The 21,937-nt window shown below is 33.9% G+C and overlaps 1 protein-coding gene across 1 annotated transcript in view; it reads left to right on the top strand.

Moving 5' to 3' along the window:
• Positions 1-1,599: 1,599 nt before the first annotated feature.
• LOC149550647 (uncharacterized) overlaps positions 1,600-21,937 on the top strand; it is a 48,354-nt gene continuing 28,016 nt past the window's right edge. The window contains exons 1-2 of the mRNA XM_089794496.1: positions 1,600-1,974; positions 2,428-2,865. Of these exons, the coding sequence (XP_089650622.1) occupies positions 1,600-1,974; positions 2,428-2,865 (813 nt within the window). The remainder of the gene's footprint in view (positions 1,975-2,427; positions 2,866-21,937) is intronic.

A 21,937-nucleotide genomic window follows, 5' to 3' on the forward strand; every position in this document is an offset into this window, starting at 1 on the left:
TTAGTCATTCTATGTATTTGTTGGGGAGAATATTTCTTGGAATTGAATAGACTCTTCAACATTTTCTTAATAGTAGTAGTCTTTACCAAGATCAATAGACATTAGAAGATCAAAAGCTTCATTTTGTAACATGTAGATCAAGTCTATAACTAGATATTTGAACTAAAACAATATAATATTGACTTGTAGATTCAAATGTACTTATTTGACTTGATCTCAAAATTTTAATATTATAATAAATTAATTTGTAGCATCTATAACATCATTTTCCCTTTTCTAAAATTGAATTGTCACATTTATTTTCCGTTTTTACAATTTACCCATTTATCCTAATCCAAAATAATTGTTTTTTGTAAAATTGAAATTGGCGCGAGTGCTTTATTTTCCACTAATATATTCGAAACTTTGTTTGGTTGATGTTCGAACTTGTTTAGATCTATTTTCCACCCATGACCGTTGAGCAAATTTGAGTCTATATTGCGCTACCGGCCACAATGTATTAATCACGGGGCCCCTAGAACTACAGCATTGAATTATCTGCGAGAGAGAGAAGAAACATTCTAGGCTTGTTGGATTACCACATAGTAATTGACATCGCTTACATTTTTGTGTTAAATCATGAAATTTTGACTTGAATTCGATGGTATATTATTGTAAAATCCGATGAAATAGAATGTGAATTGAATAAGTGTAGAGAAACATGAAGATAGAACAAGGGACGTGATTCCACCAAGGGAGGTTTCACGATCAAATCCCTCCGGGTACTGTCGGAGTTCCCCTTTGAAGTTTTAAATCCATACATCCGTCACATTCGGAGGCGACGCAAGAAGATAGCTGTATTCATCTGACAGATCTGCCCAGCGTTTGGCAACGGAAGGAGATGCATAATCACAGCATTCATCAAAAATAGAAAGATGGAGAGAATAATAATCATAGTGAGAATATAAGAATATGAAATATATAGTGTAGATGCAAAGCAGTCAATTAGAATCGAAAAACACTTGGCCGATACACTGCGCACCTCAGATTTGAATAATCATGCCGACAGAACTATTTTTAGGTGGGATTTCCATCGATTGGGCCACTAAATGTCCCATCTTAGATTAGCCAAATCTGTTTCTGCCTTGCTTTTATTTCTGCCAGAGAGATAATTGCTATCCAAATACATTGTAGTAGGTGGGAGTATTGATGTGAGTGTGGATACACAGCATGCATCCTATCAGATGTGGAGAAAGAAATATAATTTAAGCTGCCATTCGAGATCGTTTTTAACGTTTACTTATCTCAAAAGGGTATGTACCAGGTTGTCAAGTTACGATATACATCCAAGTTTTCTACCTAAAATCTTTATAACGTTTTTCAGGGATCTATTTCTCATCTTCCTGTTACTTGCTGGTTTTACAAAGATAAATCAAGAGCTTAAGCAATCGGTGCATTGCAGTCGACGTGAGGCGATCTCGATGTGCTTGAGCCAAAGTGGTTTAGTGGGCTACTAAAGAATGTCATTGTTTTTCTTCATGCTTTTTGTTTGATCCAAAGTTTTGCCTCTAGAGCTGTGTTTTGGATTTGAGGGCCGCTTTTCTAAAGAGGGTTTGACGTATGGATTGCCGGAACAAGGAGGAGATGGAGTTTGGGCTGAGGAGGAAAAGAAGAATATCACTGGATTTGTTCAGTGGTAGTTCATTCGAGACTGTTCTTCCTAGTAGCTGTAACAGTGATCCAGCGGGGGGATTGAAAGAAATGGACCTTATCAGGTGTCTAATGAAGAGTAGCGGCAGTTGTAAGGAGGACAATCATTTGGTGAGTTCAAGTTGCAGCAGTGGTGTGACTGTGGATTGCACGCTGTCTCTGGGGCTGCCCCGCACTGTGCCATCTCCAGATGAACAACACGCCATGGACGTTTTGAAGGAAAAGACCATGCAAGCCAGCTTCAACGTCATGCAAATAGTCAAGTCTAAGCTTCTTTCACACAAGGTAAAACCCATTTCATTTGACTCTTATTATTATTATGTTTGGTTCTCCTGAAATCAGGTACAAATGCTTCTAGGAAATATCAGACGTCACATATGCTTGGAATTAAATAACTTTCAACAAGGTTATCTAGACATTTTTTCATAACAGCTTTTCAGTTATAGATATTTTTAATATAAAATAACAGACCTGATACTTTTCAACACTTATAAAATCTTCAGAAATCATAGGTTCGATTAAGTTCAAACACTGTTACCATATTCTTTTAAAAAAATAAAAATTTAAATTGCTGCATCTTAAAATACAAAAACGAATAATAATAAAACTGCGCATGGCAGTGATGGTGAATTGCTTGGCGGGGAGGTTCATGCACCACTCTTTACAGATAGAGTAGATACCATAACCATTAAATAGTTTTGTCTGATCATTTTGATTGTTTTCATGTTTTTACAACAGATAACAAATTCTGAATTGGAAGCTTCATACAACATAATTGCTCCACTTAGTGGATTATACAATGTGTCATCATCAATGAACAACCATGTCTATAGATCCCAACCGTACAATGCTGCAACCACTTCTAATCCCACAACTTGTTTTCCTATAACTCATTCATGTTCGAAATTTGTGGATTCCAATGATATTCTGGCATTTAAAAACCATGCAACAAGTTTGGGATCTGAAATGCTACTGCCTGCAAGAGCCAATAAGACATCGTCTAATAGTAACCCTAGTACAAATAATAATAATAATAATAATAATAATGGCAGCTCTATAAGAATGGTACAGCAGAAGCAACGAAGAAATACTAGTTCAGTTGATGCAGCAAGAATGTGTTCTACATGTCATACGACTACTACACCTTTGTGGAGGAATGGTCCTAAGGGTGCCAAGGTAAATTTTATAATGCACATTTTTTTAGATGCAACCAATTCACATAGATATCAGCATTTCTGTTCTTTAAGTAGATTAAAACATGTTAAATAAGCATACATATCTATTCTTATATTTGGGGTTTTCTACATTTATTATGTTTAACAAAGTTGCAATGTTACCTTGGTGGGTCAATGAAAAGTCACTGTGCAATGCATGTGGCATCCGACACAAGAAAGAAGAGAGACGTGTTGCATCTTCCATGGCTGCGGCATCAGAGAATAGCAACCAATTTGTAAAGGCGTTGGGCTCCAACTCCATTGTAAATCATGATAGTAATAAGATCCTTGCAACTCCACAACTTAAGTCTTTAAAAAAACTGAAACTCCAACCCAATTATTCTACTCAGTATGGATAATTGCACACCAACCAATTATACATTTGTAAATTACTGTTTTATTGGTGTATAAAAGATAAGTGGAATGTCAATTAATTCTTTTTGGTATAATGGTGAAGTTAAATTGTTCTTAACAAGTCTATTCTGAATCATTATAGGGAATGCAAGACTCCAACATCATAAAAAACATGAGAGCTTTATTTTTAATGAACTTTGTAATTCTAACCATATAGAAGGTGTTTGAGAATTTAGTATTTCAAATTTACAATTTCATTAAAAAAAATATTTTTAATAATTATTTAACTTTTTTATAAGATATGTAATAATTAAATAATTGTGTTCCATCAAAATGTGGAGGGGGCAAATCAGTGGTATAACAATTTCAATGGGCTTTGATGAGACTTAAAATAACTATGAAGATGTCAGGACCTTTTGATCAAAATCAACCATAATTAATATGAATAAAAATACCATTTCAGAAATATTCATACATTATGTAGGCAAATCAATTAAACAACTATGAATATAGTAAACACTTTTTATCAAATAATGGAGGCATTGAAGACTTTTACGAAAGTACTGGTCATAATAGAGCATATTGTAAAATGAAATGACATAACATAGATATGTAAATCATGGAGAGAAAAATAACACATAAATTCATAAAATAATATTTCGTAAATGAAAACCCTCCTAGGATATAAAACCACTTGAAATTGCCTCATTGGCTATTTCTTTTTGTCACTAACAAAAATACCTTATTGGATTAATCAAAGTATTTTTTGACTTAAAATGACTCACTTTTATAATATTTGATTTTTATACACACTAAAGATATCTGACCAAGAATGGTAATCATAACCTAATACAATACATCATTAGGTACATGTGACACCTTGTACCAAACAATACATCATACTAAATAATATGACTACATCCTAATATATATATATATATATATATATATATAAAATTTTGAAACCAATGTGCATAATGAACTGAATAAAGAATGAGTGTTTCAATTGAATATTTTCTCTATATATCAATAATATTTTCACTATCATGTTTATATAACACTCTATTAGTATTAGGGGTTTCTATTGCAACAAAACGTTGACATAATAATGCTCAATACAACCAATAGACTTATAGAATCCTTAGAAGGTTGTTAGACCATGTCATGAATTCTATTAAGGACATTGACACACTACCAACAATCCCCCTACTAGAGTTACTTTTGTAACCTGCGTAGATTTGAACTTGTGACCAAGCTCTAATATGGCTTGTTAGAAGTAGTGATTATTATTTCACCAAAAGATCAACCTTTAATACTCGATACAACCACAAGACTGATAAACTATAAGAGGTGTCATGAATTATGAAAAAGATGTTGGTACACTGCCAAAAAATTCCTCACAGATAAACCACATTGGAACTACTTTTGAAACTAATTTGAAATTTATTAAGAACTATTTTTCATGATCCAATTAATCTATCTTCAAATATTCTAAGTAAAAAACTAAAGCGATTCTTAGTCACAGGATAGGAATATCATTTAAGCATGAACAAAAATGTATCACAAGTTGAGGCCTTCACTTACAAAGTATGTCTCTTAATCACCTAGGGTCACAAGTCTTACAATATCCTTAACAAAGTAATTGAATGTTACAAATTGAGAACCCCTTGACTATATTTTAGGTATTATTCATCAAAATGAGAAAATGTATAATGCAAGTATTGACTAGGGTTAGAGAGAACCCTTATTAGAGATATCAAATTTACACAATCCATCATAATTATTATCAAAGGTTTCTAGATTTGATTGTGCGTGTATTTTTAGCATCAACATTTTAGGTTACACTCTATGATCCATCATTGGGATAAATAGCAAGAGGTGTATAACAGAAAGTGTGTTACCCTTATTGTCAAACCAACAAAAGAATTCACAACACATGTTCTAATTACACTTTAACAAAGAAACCTTTAACCTCTAATAAGCACATTTGTTAATATAAAACATGATTTAAAACTAGGTCTTAAGAAAGAAGCCTTCAAAGATGAGAAATATGTTAACTAGGGCTAGAACTGTTAGCACAATTCTTAATTGGCCAATTTTTGAACTTTTTTAGCTTTACCAATTCCTCATTATCAAAATTCCCATAACAAAATTAATGCTCATATATAAAGTTGTATTGATGCATTTACCCATGGACTCGATGATATTTTATAAGATAGCGACATAAATAATTCATAGAAAAGTTTAGAGATTAGTATCTTTAAGAAACTTCAAAGTGAACTAGATTTTAAAAGTTCTTATTTTTATAACTCCCCAATATTTCACATTGTCACCCTTATTAGTTCACAAACTATAATATTGGAAAATTTTGAGTATGCTAAACTCAATAATCAAATCTTCCAAAAGAATTGGCCTACTAATAGGAATGATCAATTATGATTATCTTTTCCTACTCTTTAGGCATTTCAAAACTAAGGCAAGTAGGCCTATACTTTAAGAATTTCTCCTAGTAAAGGTATTTTTATAGAAGATCATCTTATATTTGTAAATTTGAACTTTTTTAATCCATCAAGATGGAAATGATTTCTTGAGAAAGATTGAAATGAATTCTTCACAATTATAACTTATCCTCTAATTATTGAACTTGTGTTAAGAATATTAAATTATTTATATGTTGATTGTTGTTTATGATTATGGTATTCTTTTAGACATAGAATTTAGTATATAATACTAGATCAAAGTTTTCTACCTATTGGGCAATAGAGTTAATTTCCTCCTTGATTCTATGTATAACTTTAGGAGACAACTTTTACTTCCACTACTTGAATGGATTTGTCAATTTCTCTAACCTCTATGTCTCTAATTTGTTGCCTTATTTTGTAATTAGTCTTACTAAATTTAATTTTATTGGAAAAATACCAATAAGACAATCAATATGACAACTATACTAATTCTATTATTCAAATATAATCAAAATAATATCCTACGAGATGATTTAGATAACTTTTACTTTTTCAAAAGTAGAAATCACAAAGAACTGGTCAATTCAGAAGAATAAATTCACACCTTTGACAAAAAGACAAAATATTGGCTTTGTATAATTAATATTGAAATTTCTACTTATGAAGATGATTTAAACTATAATATATTATGTTTATTCCTTACATTTTACATTTAAGAAGTAAAGTTCACACACAATTGAGGGGGGGGTGGGTAGGCAGGGGGGTGAATCAGTTGTGTCCAAATATAATTAAATTAAAACTTATACATATAATCTCTAATAATCAAAACAATGATGCACAACAACAAGAAATGATACATCATAACACAATGATTTGTTTACTAGAAAAATCATTGATTAGAGGGAATCCCCAAGTGGTGATGGAAGCCACAAGATAATGTGTATATATATATATAAGTTCCTTATGAAAGGATGTAACCCTAATAGGAGTAAAATACAATGCATTTAGTATAATAGTCCCTAATAGAGAAAAAATTCTTTTAAGGAGACCTTGACCCCTTGCTAGAAGGTTCCAATCCTATTAAAGTTTGATAGGAATGAAATAGAGCCACTACCTAAATGCTCCAATAAATATGAAAGACAATCTTTCAAGATAACATATCCATAAGTTGTTAGATAACTAAGAGAAAGGAGTTAGTGTGGTGGGGCAAGGGGGGAGGTAACCAGTTATCCTGCATGCCTTAAAAACACTTTAGTACCAACTTAAAATTTTTTAACTTTCAAATCAATTACTTGGTAACAACATCAAACATCATTATTCTGTCTGATTTCATATTTACATCAAAATTTCTAACTTACTATAATATTTCAAGTATCAAAGTAATCATCTAGCTTATACCGAGTTGTAGAAATAAATAGTTAACATGAAATAAATTTGTAGTATAATAAAAATTCACACATTGATACACGAATTTAATGTGGAAACCTTGTAAAGGTGTAAAGAGAGAAAACTACTTGGCAACTGACAAGCCAAATATTTTCACTTTTCTGAAGTGAACTCTGTTAGGAGCCAACCTTGTTAAAGGTTACATTCACATTTTAGTGTGACATTTTTAGAGGTTTTTCACCAAAGATCATCTAAACTTTATCATTCCTTGACATTTCTAAAGAGTGGATAAAGGACTTACAAAACATTTAAAAGTATGTTACCATATAGGAATTCAAAGACTTTTTAGGTCCACTTAGTTAAGATATTTTTCCACTAGAATAGTAAGAAAGTGACGGTGAAATGATCTATTAGGTTTTAGCACTACCTTGCTTGTTTAGATCTCTCCTTTTCTTTATCTCTTCCTTCTACACCCTTTCTGGCTAATTCTTACACTCATACTTCTACTTAGCACTTCCTCTACTTGATCTTCATAATATCATTCTTCTGTATTCATCTTTTGTCTTTCTTTTTCTTCAACAACAAAATATTCTTCAACAACAACAATATCAGCAAAATTGAACAAAAATTGTCATTCTAGAATCTTTCAAATTTTGTCACTTAATCATGATTGTCAATATTCATCAATTTTAGATTCAACAAATCTAGATGCTAAGGAAATATGACTCCATCTTGAGCTTTTTTCTTCAATTCAAACTACTAATTTTCCTTTATCGTATCTTCTTTGAATCTCTCTAGTCATTGGTCTCATAACTAACTTTTTCCTTATCCTTGAAGTTTCTTAAACATTCTTAATTTTTGTTAAATGTCGACCTCAGATTAAATCTTTTCTTAACTTTTTCTTCATGTTTATGCTTAGTGAACATTAAAACTTTCTTGATCAATACTTGACTCAATTAACAATAAACTTCAACACTTCTTTTATGGATGCTCAGTGACAACTGTAATACCTTAGTTAATATTGTATTCCTATATTCACCATGTTCAGTTGTACATGATTTCAATAGTACATGATTTGATTAATTGTAAAAAAATCAAACCACCATTATAATGTCATAATCTAACTCATTCAAGTGCCCATTGAATACCGTACACTTATCAATACTCTAACACCTCATACTTTCTTCAAATCCTCTTCATCTATCAAATGATATGACACTCTACTAAATTAGCATAATATCTAGCCAATTAAGGCTTGGCATCAATGAAAACATAACAACTAATACGATTGTTTCACATACATTAACAACATTATCAATTGGGGATTACAATCTTCCCCTTTGGCATTCACAGAAACACAAAAACATAAGATTTTACATTACATTTAAAATTACACCATAAGATAAGATCAATGTATGCATTCACAAAAACACAACTCTTTAGCTCTTTGACTTCATTAAGGTTCTCTACATCAAATTCTTCAACTCATCTCCACTTTGAAAAATTCTTCCCCTTTGGGTATAATTCACTTTCTATTCAACAACATCACTTTATATCATCTTGAAGAACTCCACCTTTGAATATACGTCATTTCAGCTTACTCATCTCCCTAATTGCTTCTGTTCTCCTTTGACAATAATGACAAAGGTAACTATAAGTTGCAATGTGAAACTTATGAAACCTTTTAGTTATATCTTGTACCTTGCATGTACTTATTACATAAGTTTCATTACAGTCACATTTACAACTTCTAGAAATAGTCCCTAAAGAGTGAATTCTTGCAACTCCAAAAAGGTATATCTAATTATCCATGAATTGATGCAACATGCATCCCTTTCTTAGTCAATCTTGGATAGGTGAAGGACCCCTAACTTACCTCTTACATATTCAAAATCATCCTTAGGCAATGGCTTTGTGAATATGTATGTAATTTTCTCCTTAGATTTCACATACTTTTGCCTTACTTGCTTATCTTGTACTTTCTCCTTCAAGTAGTGATCTAGTTGATAGATATATGCTTAGTTTTTTATGCATAACATGGTATGTGCAAGATCATGGTCAACCAAACTATGGCCTTAAGTGGCAGTGAAAAACTAGCAAGTCAGGGTTATGTTAACTTGATACATAATTTTAAAGTAGTTATGGGATTTATATCAAAACATTGTAAGAAAAGAATCCATAGAAAATTAAATGTAGTTTCTAAACTACTAGGCCTTATCTGAAGAAAAAAATATTTGATTTGACAAATTTATGGATTTTAATGCAGTACTAGAAGAATTTCAAGACAAAAATAAAAGATAGGTGTATGTGTGACCACCTTAATCAAAATCAAATGATAATATTTTTAAATATAATTATAGATATAAAAATTCGACTCATGTCTATATGTGATGCATATTTTTGGGTATTTTTATTCACAAAAATAATTAAATATGAATTTTCTACTATAACATTTTTAGAATTAAAAAACTCTTGTGTTTGACCACCTTAAGTAATTGTAAAATTTACAAAATTAATTTTTTCTTTTTGTTTTCTTATACTAGGTGATGCATAAAATGTGATGCAACTTTTGGATTTCAAAAATGTTATACCATTTGATAGTTATAGCTATTTTTCAATCAGTATGTTAATCAACAATTTACAGACATCTTCATTAAAAATTAACTAGTAAATACTTATTGAACTCAGAATTTGATAGTAATTATATCAATGGAATCTTGAGAGTGTTATCAAAATACCCTTTTCATTTCATTGAATTTGGATGAAAAAATATTTTCAGATGGCTACTCGAAGTTTGAATGTTATAGAAACATGTCTCAAACACATTTTCTGAGTTGACCAAAGAGGTTTGGTAAATTCCAAGCCTAATCAGGTACTTGAAATGTGATGGAAAACAAAAAAATTTAAAAAATTGAGAAGGTGGGAACTAGCTATACATATAAACAAAAAACTTACAAACATATTTAAATATGTTTTCACATTTTAGATATAATGATATACTTGAATATTATTATTATTATTATTATTTACTATACTATATAAAAAAATTATAATTAGATCATATTATATATGATATTAAATATGATTAGATAGTATATTAGGATCATACAAATATATATTATCTATAATATTATACATATTATCTAAATATTATTATTATGTTCAATATATATTATTACATATACAACTATAATATATATTATTACATAGTATTATATGGTTTATTAAATTAAACATGATCGATTACACTATATCCTTATGGGTCCTAGGACCCCCAAGGACACATGTTGCAATGCAATGGGTCAAATGGGGTTGTAGGCTAGCCATTGCATTGATTACCCTATGTCCCTAGGGGTCCTAGGACCCCTAGGGACACAAGTCATGATGCCATAGGTTGAATAGGGTCATAGGCTAGCCTACAACCACATTAAACCCACTTCATTGATTACCCTATGTCCCTAGGGGTCCTGGGACCCTTAGGGACACATGTTGCAATGCAATGGGTCAAATGGGGTCATAGGCTAACCTACCACCCCATTCAACCCATTGCACCTATGACCCCATTCGACCCATTGCATCATGACATGTGTCCCTCGGGGTCCTAGGACCCCCAAGGACATAGGATAATCAATTCAATGGGTTAAATGGGGTCGTAGGCTAGCCTACAACCCCATTCAACCCATTGCATCAATACCTTATGTCCCTTGGGGTCCTAGGACACATGTCATAATGAAATGGGTTGAATAGGGTTGTAGGCTAGCCTACGACCCCATTCAACCCATTGCATCGATTACTTTTCCTCTAGGGGTCCTGGGACCCCCAAGCACACATATCATGTTGTAGTGCATCGAATGGGGCATAAGCTAGCCTATGACTCTATTCGACCTATTGGCGCTCAAAATTGCATGATCAATTTTGAGCACCATTGAGCAAATTGAGCCCTTTAAACGCTTTTAAATGCATGTGTACCCGATTGTACTTGAGAGCCCCATGAGGTGTTTAATATTTCTAACACCATCCATTCAGCCTATCCATGTGTTCCATGAAGTTAAATTGAGATTTTGGGTCATTTTAGGAAGTCTTGTTTTGAGCAATTGTCAAATCTGCATTTTTCACCCGTGTCAAATAGCGACAGGAGGCTGTGTTTGTCATTGAATATCTCGCACCCAGAAATGCTTCATGACTCGCCACTTTGGGAGTGTTTATTGTCCATACCCAAGAATCTATGTTTCAAATTTTGATTCGTTTCAAATCCATTTGTCTAGGTTTTGAACCCCTCAAAATTGGACAGTTCCTGATTTCCTGCTTATGCACTTTGCACATAATTCTGGGAAGCCCTATTTGACGTGCTATAATTTTGACCCAGTTGACCCATATGTTAAAATTCCTATTGCACTATATTGTAAATGTTAGATACTTGTTATGTTTCAAGTTTCAACTTATGACGAATCCATTTGATCAGTTTTCAAATGCGATTCCAAATGGAATTTTTATCTTTTACTAGTGTCATAAAGTGCAGGCTGTTTGGTACCCCTATTCATGACATTTTATCTCCTAATCCGTGATAGGTCAAGTCAAATGGATTGTACCCCTGTATTGTCCTCAAAAGATACTCCAAGTGTGTCAGTTTGTAAGTAATGAGGAATCCATTTGCACACTTTTCTGGGTCCATTCCATTTGCAAAAATTGCTTTTTAGTTATTGTTCCCACTTTGCAAAATCCAAGTAGCCCACTTTGACTGATTTCCAAATGTGTTATGTTATTCGTTATGAGCCCAAATTGTAGATCCATAATTTCGTCATGACAGAGAACAAATGCCCCATTTTTTGTTCTCCCATGTGCCCATTTGTCCAGTTCTCAAAGCCAAATCCAAACCCCATTTATTATTTTCTAACATGTTTACTTGCAGATAATTCTGATAAGGTAAATTTGATGGTCAATATCTTTTGACTGGGAATTAGTCATGAGATGAGATTCAACAGGATAGAAGTGTGCAGAGTAAAGATTCAGTGTGTCAATTTTTAGATCTTGATTAGGTGTTTGGGTCAATTTTTAAGGTCAATCAAGGGACCTCCTAGCGCAAAAGTGATAATTGAATTTCAATAGTTTGAATGAGTTTGAATTGATGATTCAATGATTAAACTTGGCTCAAATCAGTTTGAGGTGATTAACAAATAAGTTTGATGGTTTAGTTGTCCAGAAATGAAAAAAAATTTAGCCAGACCCACTGGGGGCCCAACTAAATTACATCAGATTGACACGAACACTGAGGTTTTTACAATGGATTAGGGAGAAGGCTTTTTGGACTAGTCTTGTTTCAATTTTTCTTCCAAGCTCTAGAAGTATCAAGAATCAAAGTATCATGATATGTTGCATTATAGTTTCTATGGAAATTATGCATGTGATGCTAAAATTCATTGAATACAGGATGATTGTTTCATTCCTAGGCATAGTGCAATCAATTTTGATATGGCTATTTTCACCTTGAGGAGAGAAAGCAAGGAAAGTCCAAACATATCAAGTCAAAGTATAAAAAGAAGCATACACTCATTGGTAGGGAACCCAACTGCATTTTTAAAGGAGCACCTCTAAGCAGGAAGACATCCAAAGAGCATGATTTAAAAGATCCAAGCCACATCAAAACAAAGGGAGCCTATAGGTTTTAAAAGGGGAAGCTTCAAAAGTTGTGAAGAATACACTCCCTGCTAAAGCAAATCCACACCTTCACAAGAAGTTCACAAAGACCAATCAACAGAGTAGCCGACTAAATTACAGAACAAAGACCATCCACATCATTTTAAAAGGAAACTCATGTTCTAAAAAGAGTAGTCGGCATGATTAAAAAGGAACCGTTGACTAGTAATAAGCAAGTACTCGCTACCAGAAGTTTTAATGGGCATCCACATAATTCAGAGAGTCAATTAAAATTTTTCTTAAGGTGCTCCATGTTATGAGCCAAAGGAATGATCACCTGGCCACTTCCATTACCTTAGGTTTTGCTCAAGATTTTTGCACTCCCATAAACGACGTTCATGCACCTGAAAGAGTGTAAACAAATTTTAAAATGCTTCCGAGGATACACTCATGCCCATAAATGCGTAAAGGGAAAGGTTTGAGTGTATGAGCGGGAGAATGAAAATGGAAGGTTTCCAATTGCAAAAGTTTACGCCCCTATAAGAAAGAAGTAAAACATATGATCGTAAAGGGTAAGATAGAAGGGTCCCGGGGCTATGAGATTCATTATACATGAGACCGTAGGGAAATTTTCATATGCTCACAATCTCATAGGAAATAGGATGACATGCAATTAAAGGGAATTAATTAATATCAAAAAGGTCATAGCCAATGAAATTGCGACATATGGCATTTTCAAATTGGAAGGATAAGGAGAAGTGGAAATAAAGTGAAAATTTAGAGAAAAGAAGACCAACACACAGATTGAAAAAATTTAAACTTTTAAAAAGTTTTATATAGTCTTGACTATATAATTTTTAAAATTTTTCATTTTTAATGCAAGGATACAATCCAGAACTAAGTTTTTCAAATGGCCATAATAGGTGCAATTTTTGTCCTAAATATGCCCTATCATATACTGTCGAAACTAGGAGAACCTGAATTTTTCATAATTCAAGTCAGTTTTTACATAGCAATTCACCGATTGAATCTATAAGCAGTTTTGTGATCCGGGGCATTCTTAGTACAATGGGCTTAATTCATCATGAAGTATCAGAGTTTGTTACAGGGCAGTTTTGAAGGCTTGGTAAAGTCTGGATGTGAAGAAAATCAGTTCTAGAGTGTTTCCTTGGCTTTTAGAAGTCATTTTTAAAACTAATTTTCATTTTTTCATGAGTAAAAATCAGGAATCAAATCAGTTGTTGGTTCAATCATACATTTCAGATATTTGATGCTTTTGGAGCCATAACTGATTGAAGATTTGATTCAACAGTTGAGGGAAAATTTTAGAAAGATGTTTTAACCTATTGAGAAGGTTTTCCAAGTGGATAGATGTCATGTTCAGATTAGATCTGGGAATGAACTCTTCTCCTATATCTTCTTTTCTTTTCCTCTATTGTAGGGGTTCCAGTTTTTTCACTGTGAGACCATTGTTGGTAGGAAATTTTCAGTCATTCTGTGAGACCATTTCTTTGGATCTAGAACTGTGATTCCACCTTCATTCTTTAGCAAATTCTTCTTGTATGAATAGTAGTAGGAAGGAATATATAGATAGTTTAGATCTATTAAGTTGTTTCATGTTTTTCATTTTCATGTATATGACTGTATTAATTTCAAGGAAATAAATGAAAAGAGCAATAGATGATTGAGTTTTAGTTGAATCTTGTCCCCACTCTCAATGAGTTGTAATGTTTTATGACCTTTGAAGAAAGAGTCTAGGTCATAGTTGTAGTCCCTTAAGGTTTTATGTTGTTTCATCATTGCTAATAATTCAAGGAATTATGTAAATGCTTCATAGAAGTCAATAGGGTTGCAAATTTATTGAGGAGGATATCAAGTAAGAATGAGATTTAAACTGAACATAGATGTCTATTTACAAGTTGAAGTGATAGATCAGATATCTGAAGATACACATATGTCTTAGATATTCATATGTATGTTTGTGATTCATGGATTTTCCCAGTGGTTAAGGCACTGATCAATTACAGGATCATTAAGTCTTACTGCTGCATATTTGAGGGTTTGTTGAAATCAACATTATTAATCAAAAGTGTTTTCACCTTTCATGTTGAAGGACCTAAATGTTTAACCCTCACTTAGCTTATGAGATTCATAGCTTTGCATTTAGCTACTGTAGTTCTATGTCATGTCATAAGTCTTTAGGAGAAATAAGGGTAAAATCTTCTTAATAGATTCAAGGATATGTTTTTTGCACTAGTACGGTATCAATTGAATCTCAAGTTTACCCGCCTAAGTTTAGCAGAGCCTGAAGAAGAAGAAGGGTCATGCCTTATAGTTGGCCCGGTGTCTAAAATGATATGTTGATAATGGGAGTTAGCTGCCCCTAGATGTGTCATATTCTCATGGGGATAATTGAAAACCCTCCAGCATTTTCAAACACCAACATAACCCATTGCATTGATTAGCCTATGTCCCTTGGGGTCATGGGACCTTGAATGACACATGTTATGATGCAATGGGTCGAATAAGGCCATAGGATAGCCTACGACCCTATTAGGCCCATTGCATCAATTACCCTATGTCCTTGGGGGTCCTAGGACCCTAAGGGACACATGTCATGATACAATGGGTTGAATGGCATCTACACTAGCCTATGATCCCATTCAACCCATTGTATTGATTATCCTATGTCTCTGGGGTCCTAGCACCCTAAGGGACACATGTCATGATGTAATGGTTGAATGGGGTCTAGGCTAGCCTACAACCCCCTTCAACCCATTACATCATTTATCCTATGTCCCTTGGTGTCCTAGGATAACATGGGACACATATGGCAATGCATTGGGTTGAATGGGTCTTAGGCTAGCCTACAACCCCATTCGACCCATTGCATTACCCTATGTACCTAAGGGTCTTGGGACCCCCAAGGACACATGTCACATGATGTTATGGGTTGAAAGGGTTCATAGCTAGCCTATGACCCAATTTGACCCATTACATCAATCACCCTATGTCCCTAGGGTATCAAGACCCCAAGGAACACATGTCACAATGCAATGGGTTGAATGGGGTCATAGCTAACCTATAACCCCATTTGACCCATTGTATTATGACATGTGTCCCTTAGGTTCCTAAGACATTGGGTAATCAATGCAATGGGTTAAATGGGGTCGTAGGCTACCCTACATCCCCATTTGAATTGCATCGATTACCCTATTTCCCTAGGAGTCCTAGGATCCCTAGGAACACATATCATGATTCAATGGGTCAAATGGGGTCATAGGAGATTGGATTGATTACCCTATTTCCCTAGGAGTCCTAGGATCCCCAGGGACACATGTTATGATACAATGGGTTGATTGTGGTTGTAGGCTAGCCTACAACCCCATTCAACCCATTGCATTGATTAGCCTATGACCCTTGTGGTCCTATGATCCTTAGGGACACATGTCATGATGAAATGTGTCGAATGAGGTCATAGGCTAGCTAACAACCCCATTCGACCCATATGATTGATTACCCTATGTCCTTAGGGGTCCCTAGGATGACTCCCAAGGACACATGTCATGATGTAATGGGTTGAATGGGGTCATAGGCTAGCCTAAAACCCCATTCAACCTATTGCATTAATCACCAAATGTCCCTAGGGGTCCTCAAACCCCCAAGGACACATGTCATGATGCCATGGGTCGAATGGGGTTGTAATGCAATTGGTCGAATGGGGTTGTAGGTTTGAAAATATGTCTATTTTTAGAAAGAAAAAAATATTAAATCATATCAAAAAATATATAAAAATTATATGATATTTTAGAGGAGAGTGTCCTCTTGTAGAATGTATAATTTTTCTCTTGGTCAGAATAGATTTGTTTTGAAAAATGTGGTAGGAGATGAAAACTATCGATTTAAAGTGAATTGAAATATGAATCATTATAAAAGAGAAAATATAGGTCTAAAGCTGATTTTTATTTTTGATTGTTCTAGCTATAGATTTTGTCTATAACATAGTCAAAGATCAAAAGGTAATAAATTTATTTCCTTATAGTTTTTGATGGGAACTAGACCCCCAATTTTCAACATTTTTCAGTAGCTAAAAAATTGTCTGTAAAAATTAGGAAAATATATCTACTCTTATTCCAAATAATTATTAAAATTTATAATCCTAAACTTCATCCATTTCTACACATTTCATTATTTTACTTCATTTTCAAATTCAAATCAATAATGCCAATTTTATGTCATTGAAGGTGAATAGTTATACTTTTATTAGCCTTTTCCTTTACAAAAGGGTGATACAGGTTTATGTTTTCACCCCTCCAGGAACACATGTCAGGATGCAATGCTAGCCTACAAGCCCATTCGACCCATTGCATCGATTACCCTATGTCCCTAGGAGTCTTGTGATGCCCATGGACACATGTCATGATTAAATGGGTTGAATAGGATCATAGGATAGCCTACGACCCCATTCAACCCATTGCATTGATTACCCTATGTCCCTAGGAGTCCTGGGATGCCAAGGGACTCATGTTACAATGTAATGGGCCGAATGGGGTCATTGGCCACTCGATCCATTACATTGATTAACCTATGTCCCTTGGGTTCTTAAGACCCCTAGGGACACATGTCAGGATACAATGGGTCAAATCGGTTTGTATGCCCCACTCGACCCCTTGCATTGATTACCCTATGTCCATAGGGTTCCTGGGAACCCCAGGGGCACATGTCGCGATGCAATGGGCTGAATGGGTTTGTAGGCTAACCTACTACACCATTTGCCCCATTGCATTGATAACCCTATGTCCCTTGGGTTCTTGGGACCACCAAGGATACATTTCAGGATGAAAAGGGTCAAATGGGGTCATAGGCTAGCCTACAACCCCATTTGACCCAGTGCATTGATTCCCCTATGTCTGTAGGACCCCCAGGGACATATGTCATAATGCAATGGGTCAAATGGGGTTGTAGGCTAGCCTACTACCCCATTATACATGTTGCATCAACTACCCATTGTCCCTTGGGATCTTGGGATCCTGAGGGACACATTTCATGATGCAAATTATGGTTGAATGGGGTCCTATGCTAATCTTGGGACCTTGAGGGACACATGTTGTGATGCAAATTATGGATGAATGGGGTTGTGGGCTAGCCTATGACCCCATTTGACTCATTGCATCAATTATCCTATGTCCGTAGGGGTCTTGGGAATCCTATGGACACATGTCACAATGCAATCAGTCAAATGGGGTTATAGGCTAGCCTACAAACCCATTCGATGTTGTGATATGGATCCTAATCCGACTCAGACATTTATTCATCATGATTTTCTCCCCATATTATTTCTACGAGATTTTGGGGGCAACACCCCAAAACCAAAAATGCCCTTATATTGTAAAAGGCGTCAGGTACTATTTTTCAATTATTCTTGCCCTAATTTTTCAAATAGCAAAAGCTTGTATAAAAAGGCTTAGTGATGGGGATTTCATAATGTAATGGTGATATTATAGCTTTTTGCAATGGTATTAAGTTGTAAGGGATTGTGGATTGTAATCACTAGATAATAATAATATTGGACTTGTTGTTGGTGGAAGTAGCCTAGGGACTAAGTGAACCACGTTAAATCTTGTTGTCTTGTGTTCTGTTTTATGCGATCTACTATTTTTTGTTATTGGTTATATTTGTGTGTAACTGTTATTTCTGTCTAAATTTAATCCTAACAAGTGGTATCAAAGCCATACGATTGTCATTTTATTTTTATTTATTTTTCTAGATTGTCGTCATATTTTTTTTTTTAGCAATCCTCTGCAGGAAGGTCTCACGGTTGAGTGGGAGTCTCATGCTTTAGTGGGAGAAATGGTAGATGAGAGTATGCTGAGGGTTGACAAGTTTAATGGGAAGAAATTTTAGTTATGGAAGATGCAAATGGAAGACTATCTTTATTAGAAGGATTTATGGAAGCCATTGGTAGGGAAAACTAAGAATCAGGGATCTATGACAAATGACGACTGGTATCTTTTAGATAGAAAAGCACTTGGAAACATTCAATTATGCCTAACATTGTCAATGGCATTTAATATTACAAAAGAAAAGATGAGAAAAGAGTTTATGGAAACCCTGGCAAAACTATATGAAAAGCCCTCAACTTTAAATAAGGTATTTCTCATTAAGCATTTATTTAATATGAAGATGACAAAAGGTGGATCTATTGTAGATCATTTAAATGAGTTTAATATTGTTAATAGTCAGTTATCTTCTATGGGTATTAATTTTGATGAAGAAATTAGGGCTCTCTTGATTTTGTGTTCTTTGCCTGAAAGATGGAATGGTTGTGAATAATTTTGTTTCTAGATCTAATACACTAAAATATGATGATGTGATCGATGTTATTTTGAGTGAGGAAACTCGTAGGAAATCCTTAGGTGGATCTACATTAGGAAGTTCTTTGATGCACAAACTAGAGGTAGAACAACTAAGAGAGGGAATAACTCTAAAAATTGTGGGAAATTAAGAGGAAATTCAAAGGGGAAGAGGCCTCAATCTAGAGGGCTAAGACATTGTTGGTACTGTGGTAAAATAGGGTAGAAGAAGAAAGATTTTTGGACTCAAAAGAATAATTAAGGAGATAAACTAGAAGGGAACAAGGAGGAAAATGTGGTAAGTAACAAATCTAAAGAGGATGTTTTGCTTCTGTCTTTAGAAAGTGTTGATGATTCATGGGTTTTAGATTTGGGTGCTTCATTTTATGCATAGAGGTCATTTCATTGATTAGGTCCAAGGGGATTTTGGGCTTGTTTATTTGAGGATAATGAACCCTATCAGATTTTTGGAAAGGGAAAAGTTAAGATTAAGTTGAAGAATGGAAATCATTGGCATGACAAGTTGGAATTTAATTTCAGCATGACAGCTCAGTGATGAGGGTTGTGTAGTTACTTTTAATGATAAAAATTTCAAAAGGTTCCCCAATAGTAGCAAAAGGTGTGAAAGTAGGCACCTTATATCTTTGTATAGGTCATATTATTCCTTCCACTTTAATTTTTTAAAACAAAAATGAATATTCAGGAACAATTGTTGTAGTTGAGGAGTGAGAACAAATAGCTACTGTAGATTCTAATATAGCATTGTGGCACAACAAACTTGGGCACATGAATGAGAAAGATATGAAAGTAATTTAGTCAAAGAAAGTTGTACCAAGTCTAAAATGTGTTAATATGGATTTCTATTAAATTTTTGTGTATGGAAAATGAAAGAGAGTGAGTTTTGTGAAGACTAGGAAGGAAAAGAAAAGTGAGAGATTAGAGCTTGTGCATACAGATGTATAGGGACCAGCTCAGGTATCTTCCCTTGGTGAATCTCATTATGATGTTACATTTATTGATGATGTAACTAAAAATTGTGGTTTTATTTCCTTAGATAGAAATCTGATGTATTTCAATCTTTTAAGAAATTGATATGCTTTGTTTGAAAATGAGACTAGTAAGAAACCAAAATGTCTCAAATCTAATAATGGTGGTGAGTATTACAGTCATGAATTTAAATATTATTTCTCCCTAATGGTATTTGTAGATGGAAAATTGTTCCAAGGACACCACAGGAAAATGGAATGGCTGAATGCATGAACAAGACTATACTGGAGTGTGTAAGGAGCATGAGGTTGTATGTTTGGTTGTCCTTAAACATGTGAGGGAAGGCTATCAATATTGTTGTATATTTGATTAATAGAGATCCCTCTAATCCTTTGGGTTTTTGTATTCTAGAGGAAGCATGGACTAGTAAGAAGGTGAGTTATTCTTTTCTTAGAACCTTTGGTTATGAAGCATTTGCACATGTTGATTCTAAAAATAGAACCAAGCTAGAAACTAAGTCAAACAAATGTATATTTGTTGGATATGGTGTTGATGAATTTGGTTATAGGCTTTGGGATTTTGAAAATCATAAAATTGCAAAAAAGAAGGGATGTCATATTCAATGAGAAAGTGTTGTACAAAGATCTCTTGTAGCAACATGAGAAGAAATAAAATGATTATGTAGTGTTGGATGATGCTCCAAAAGCTGATGTTCTAGAAATTCCTCATGATCTATAACAACCGCAACAAAAAATACCACACACCTCAGTGAAAGTTAGATGGTCAACAAGGATAAGTAGACCTCCAGAAATATTTTCTCCCTCTTTGTATTCTATTTTACTTGCTAATGCTAGTGAACTTGAATGTTATGATAAAGTTGCACAAGTGGATACAAAGACTCAGTGGGAGTCTACAATGAAAGATGAAATGGACTATTTTTCTAAAAAATAAGACATGGGATTTATGCAAGTTTCTTGTAGGTAAAAAGGATTTATAAAATAAATGGGTTTACAAGTTGAAAGAGGAGGATGGAGGTAAGAAAATATTTAAAGCTAGGTTAGTGGTAAAAGGATTTGCACAGAAAAGGATTAATTTTGATGAGATATTTTCTCATGTTGTTAAAATGACTTCTATTTGCTCTATTTTAAGTATTATGGCTACTGAAGATTTGCATTTGGAGTAGCTTGATGCTAAAACAACCTTTCTTCATGGTGATCAAGATGAAGAGATATATATGGTACAACCATATGGATATGAGGTCAAATGTAAGGAGAACTTAATGTACAGATTGAAGAAAAGTTAATATGGCTTGAAGCAAGCACCTTGGCAATGGTATCTAAAATTCGATAAGTTTATTCATGAGTATGGATATAGAAAGTGTCACTTAGATCATTGTGTTTAATTTAAGAGGTTAGATGATGATAGCTACATTATTTTATGTTTATATGTTAATGATATGATTGTAGCTGGGTCTAATTAGATCACATTAACAGGATGAAACACTAGTTAGCACATCACTAGTACATTTGCACTTGTTTATCTACCAAAATTTTTGAACAAAGCTATGATTCCTCCCTTTTTTTATTTTCATTCCCACATTGGTCAAAATTAAAAATTCTATGCCTGGTTTGGTCAAAATTTTGACCAACCTATGTTTTCCCAAGTTGAATTTTGACCAACTCAATGTTAGAAAAAAAGAAAATGTTTCATTAATTTGTGGGTAAAATAGGAAAAAATTCATTCATTTTCTGGTATGAGTGTGGCAGCAACAAAATTGGTATTCATTCACCTCGAGAGGGCTTTTCTCATTTTGGTGGCTTTGTGTAGATTTGGCTCCATACTCTTGGGCTCCCTCCAT

The sequence above is a fragment of the Cupressus sempervirens genome, chromosome 7 (genome assembly GCF_028749045.1).
Source record: "Cupressus sempervirens isolate cs-2001-9-10 chromosome 7, ASM2874904v1, whole genome shotgun sequence".
In the NCBI taxonomy this organism is placed as follows: Eukaryota; Viridiplantae; Streptophyta; class Pinopsida; order Cupressales; family Cupressaceae; genus Cupressus; species Cupressus sempervirens.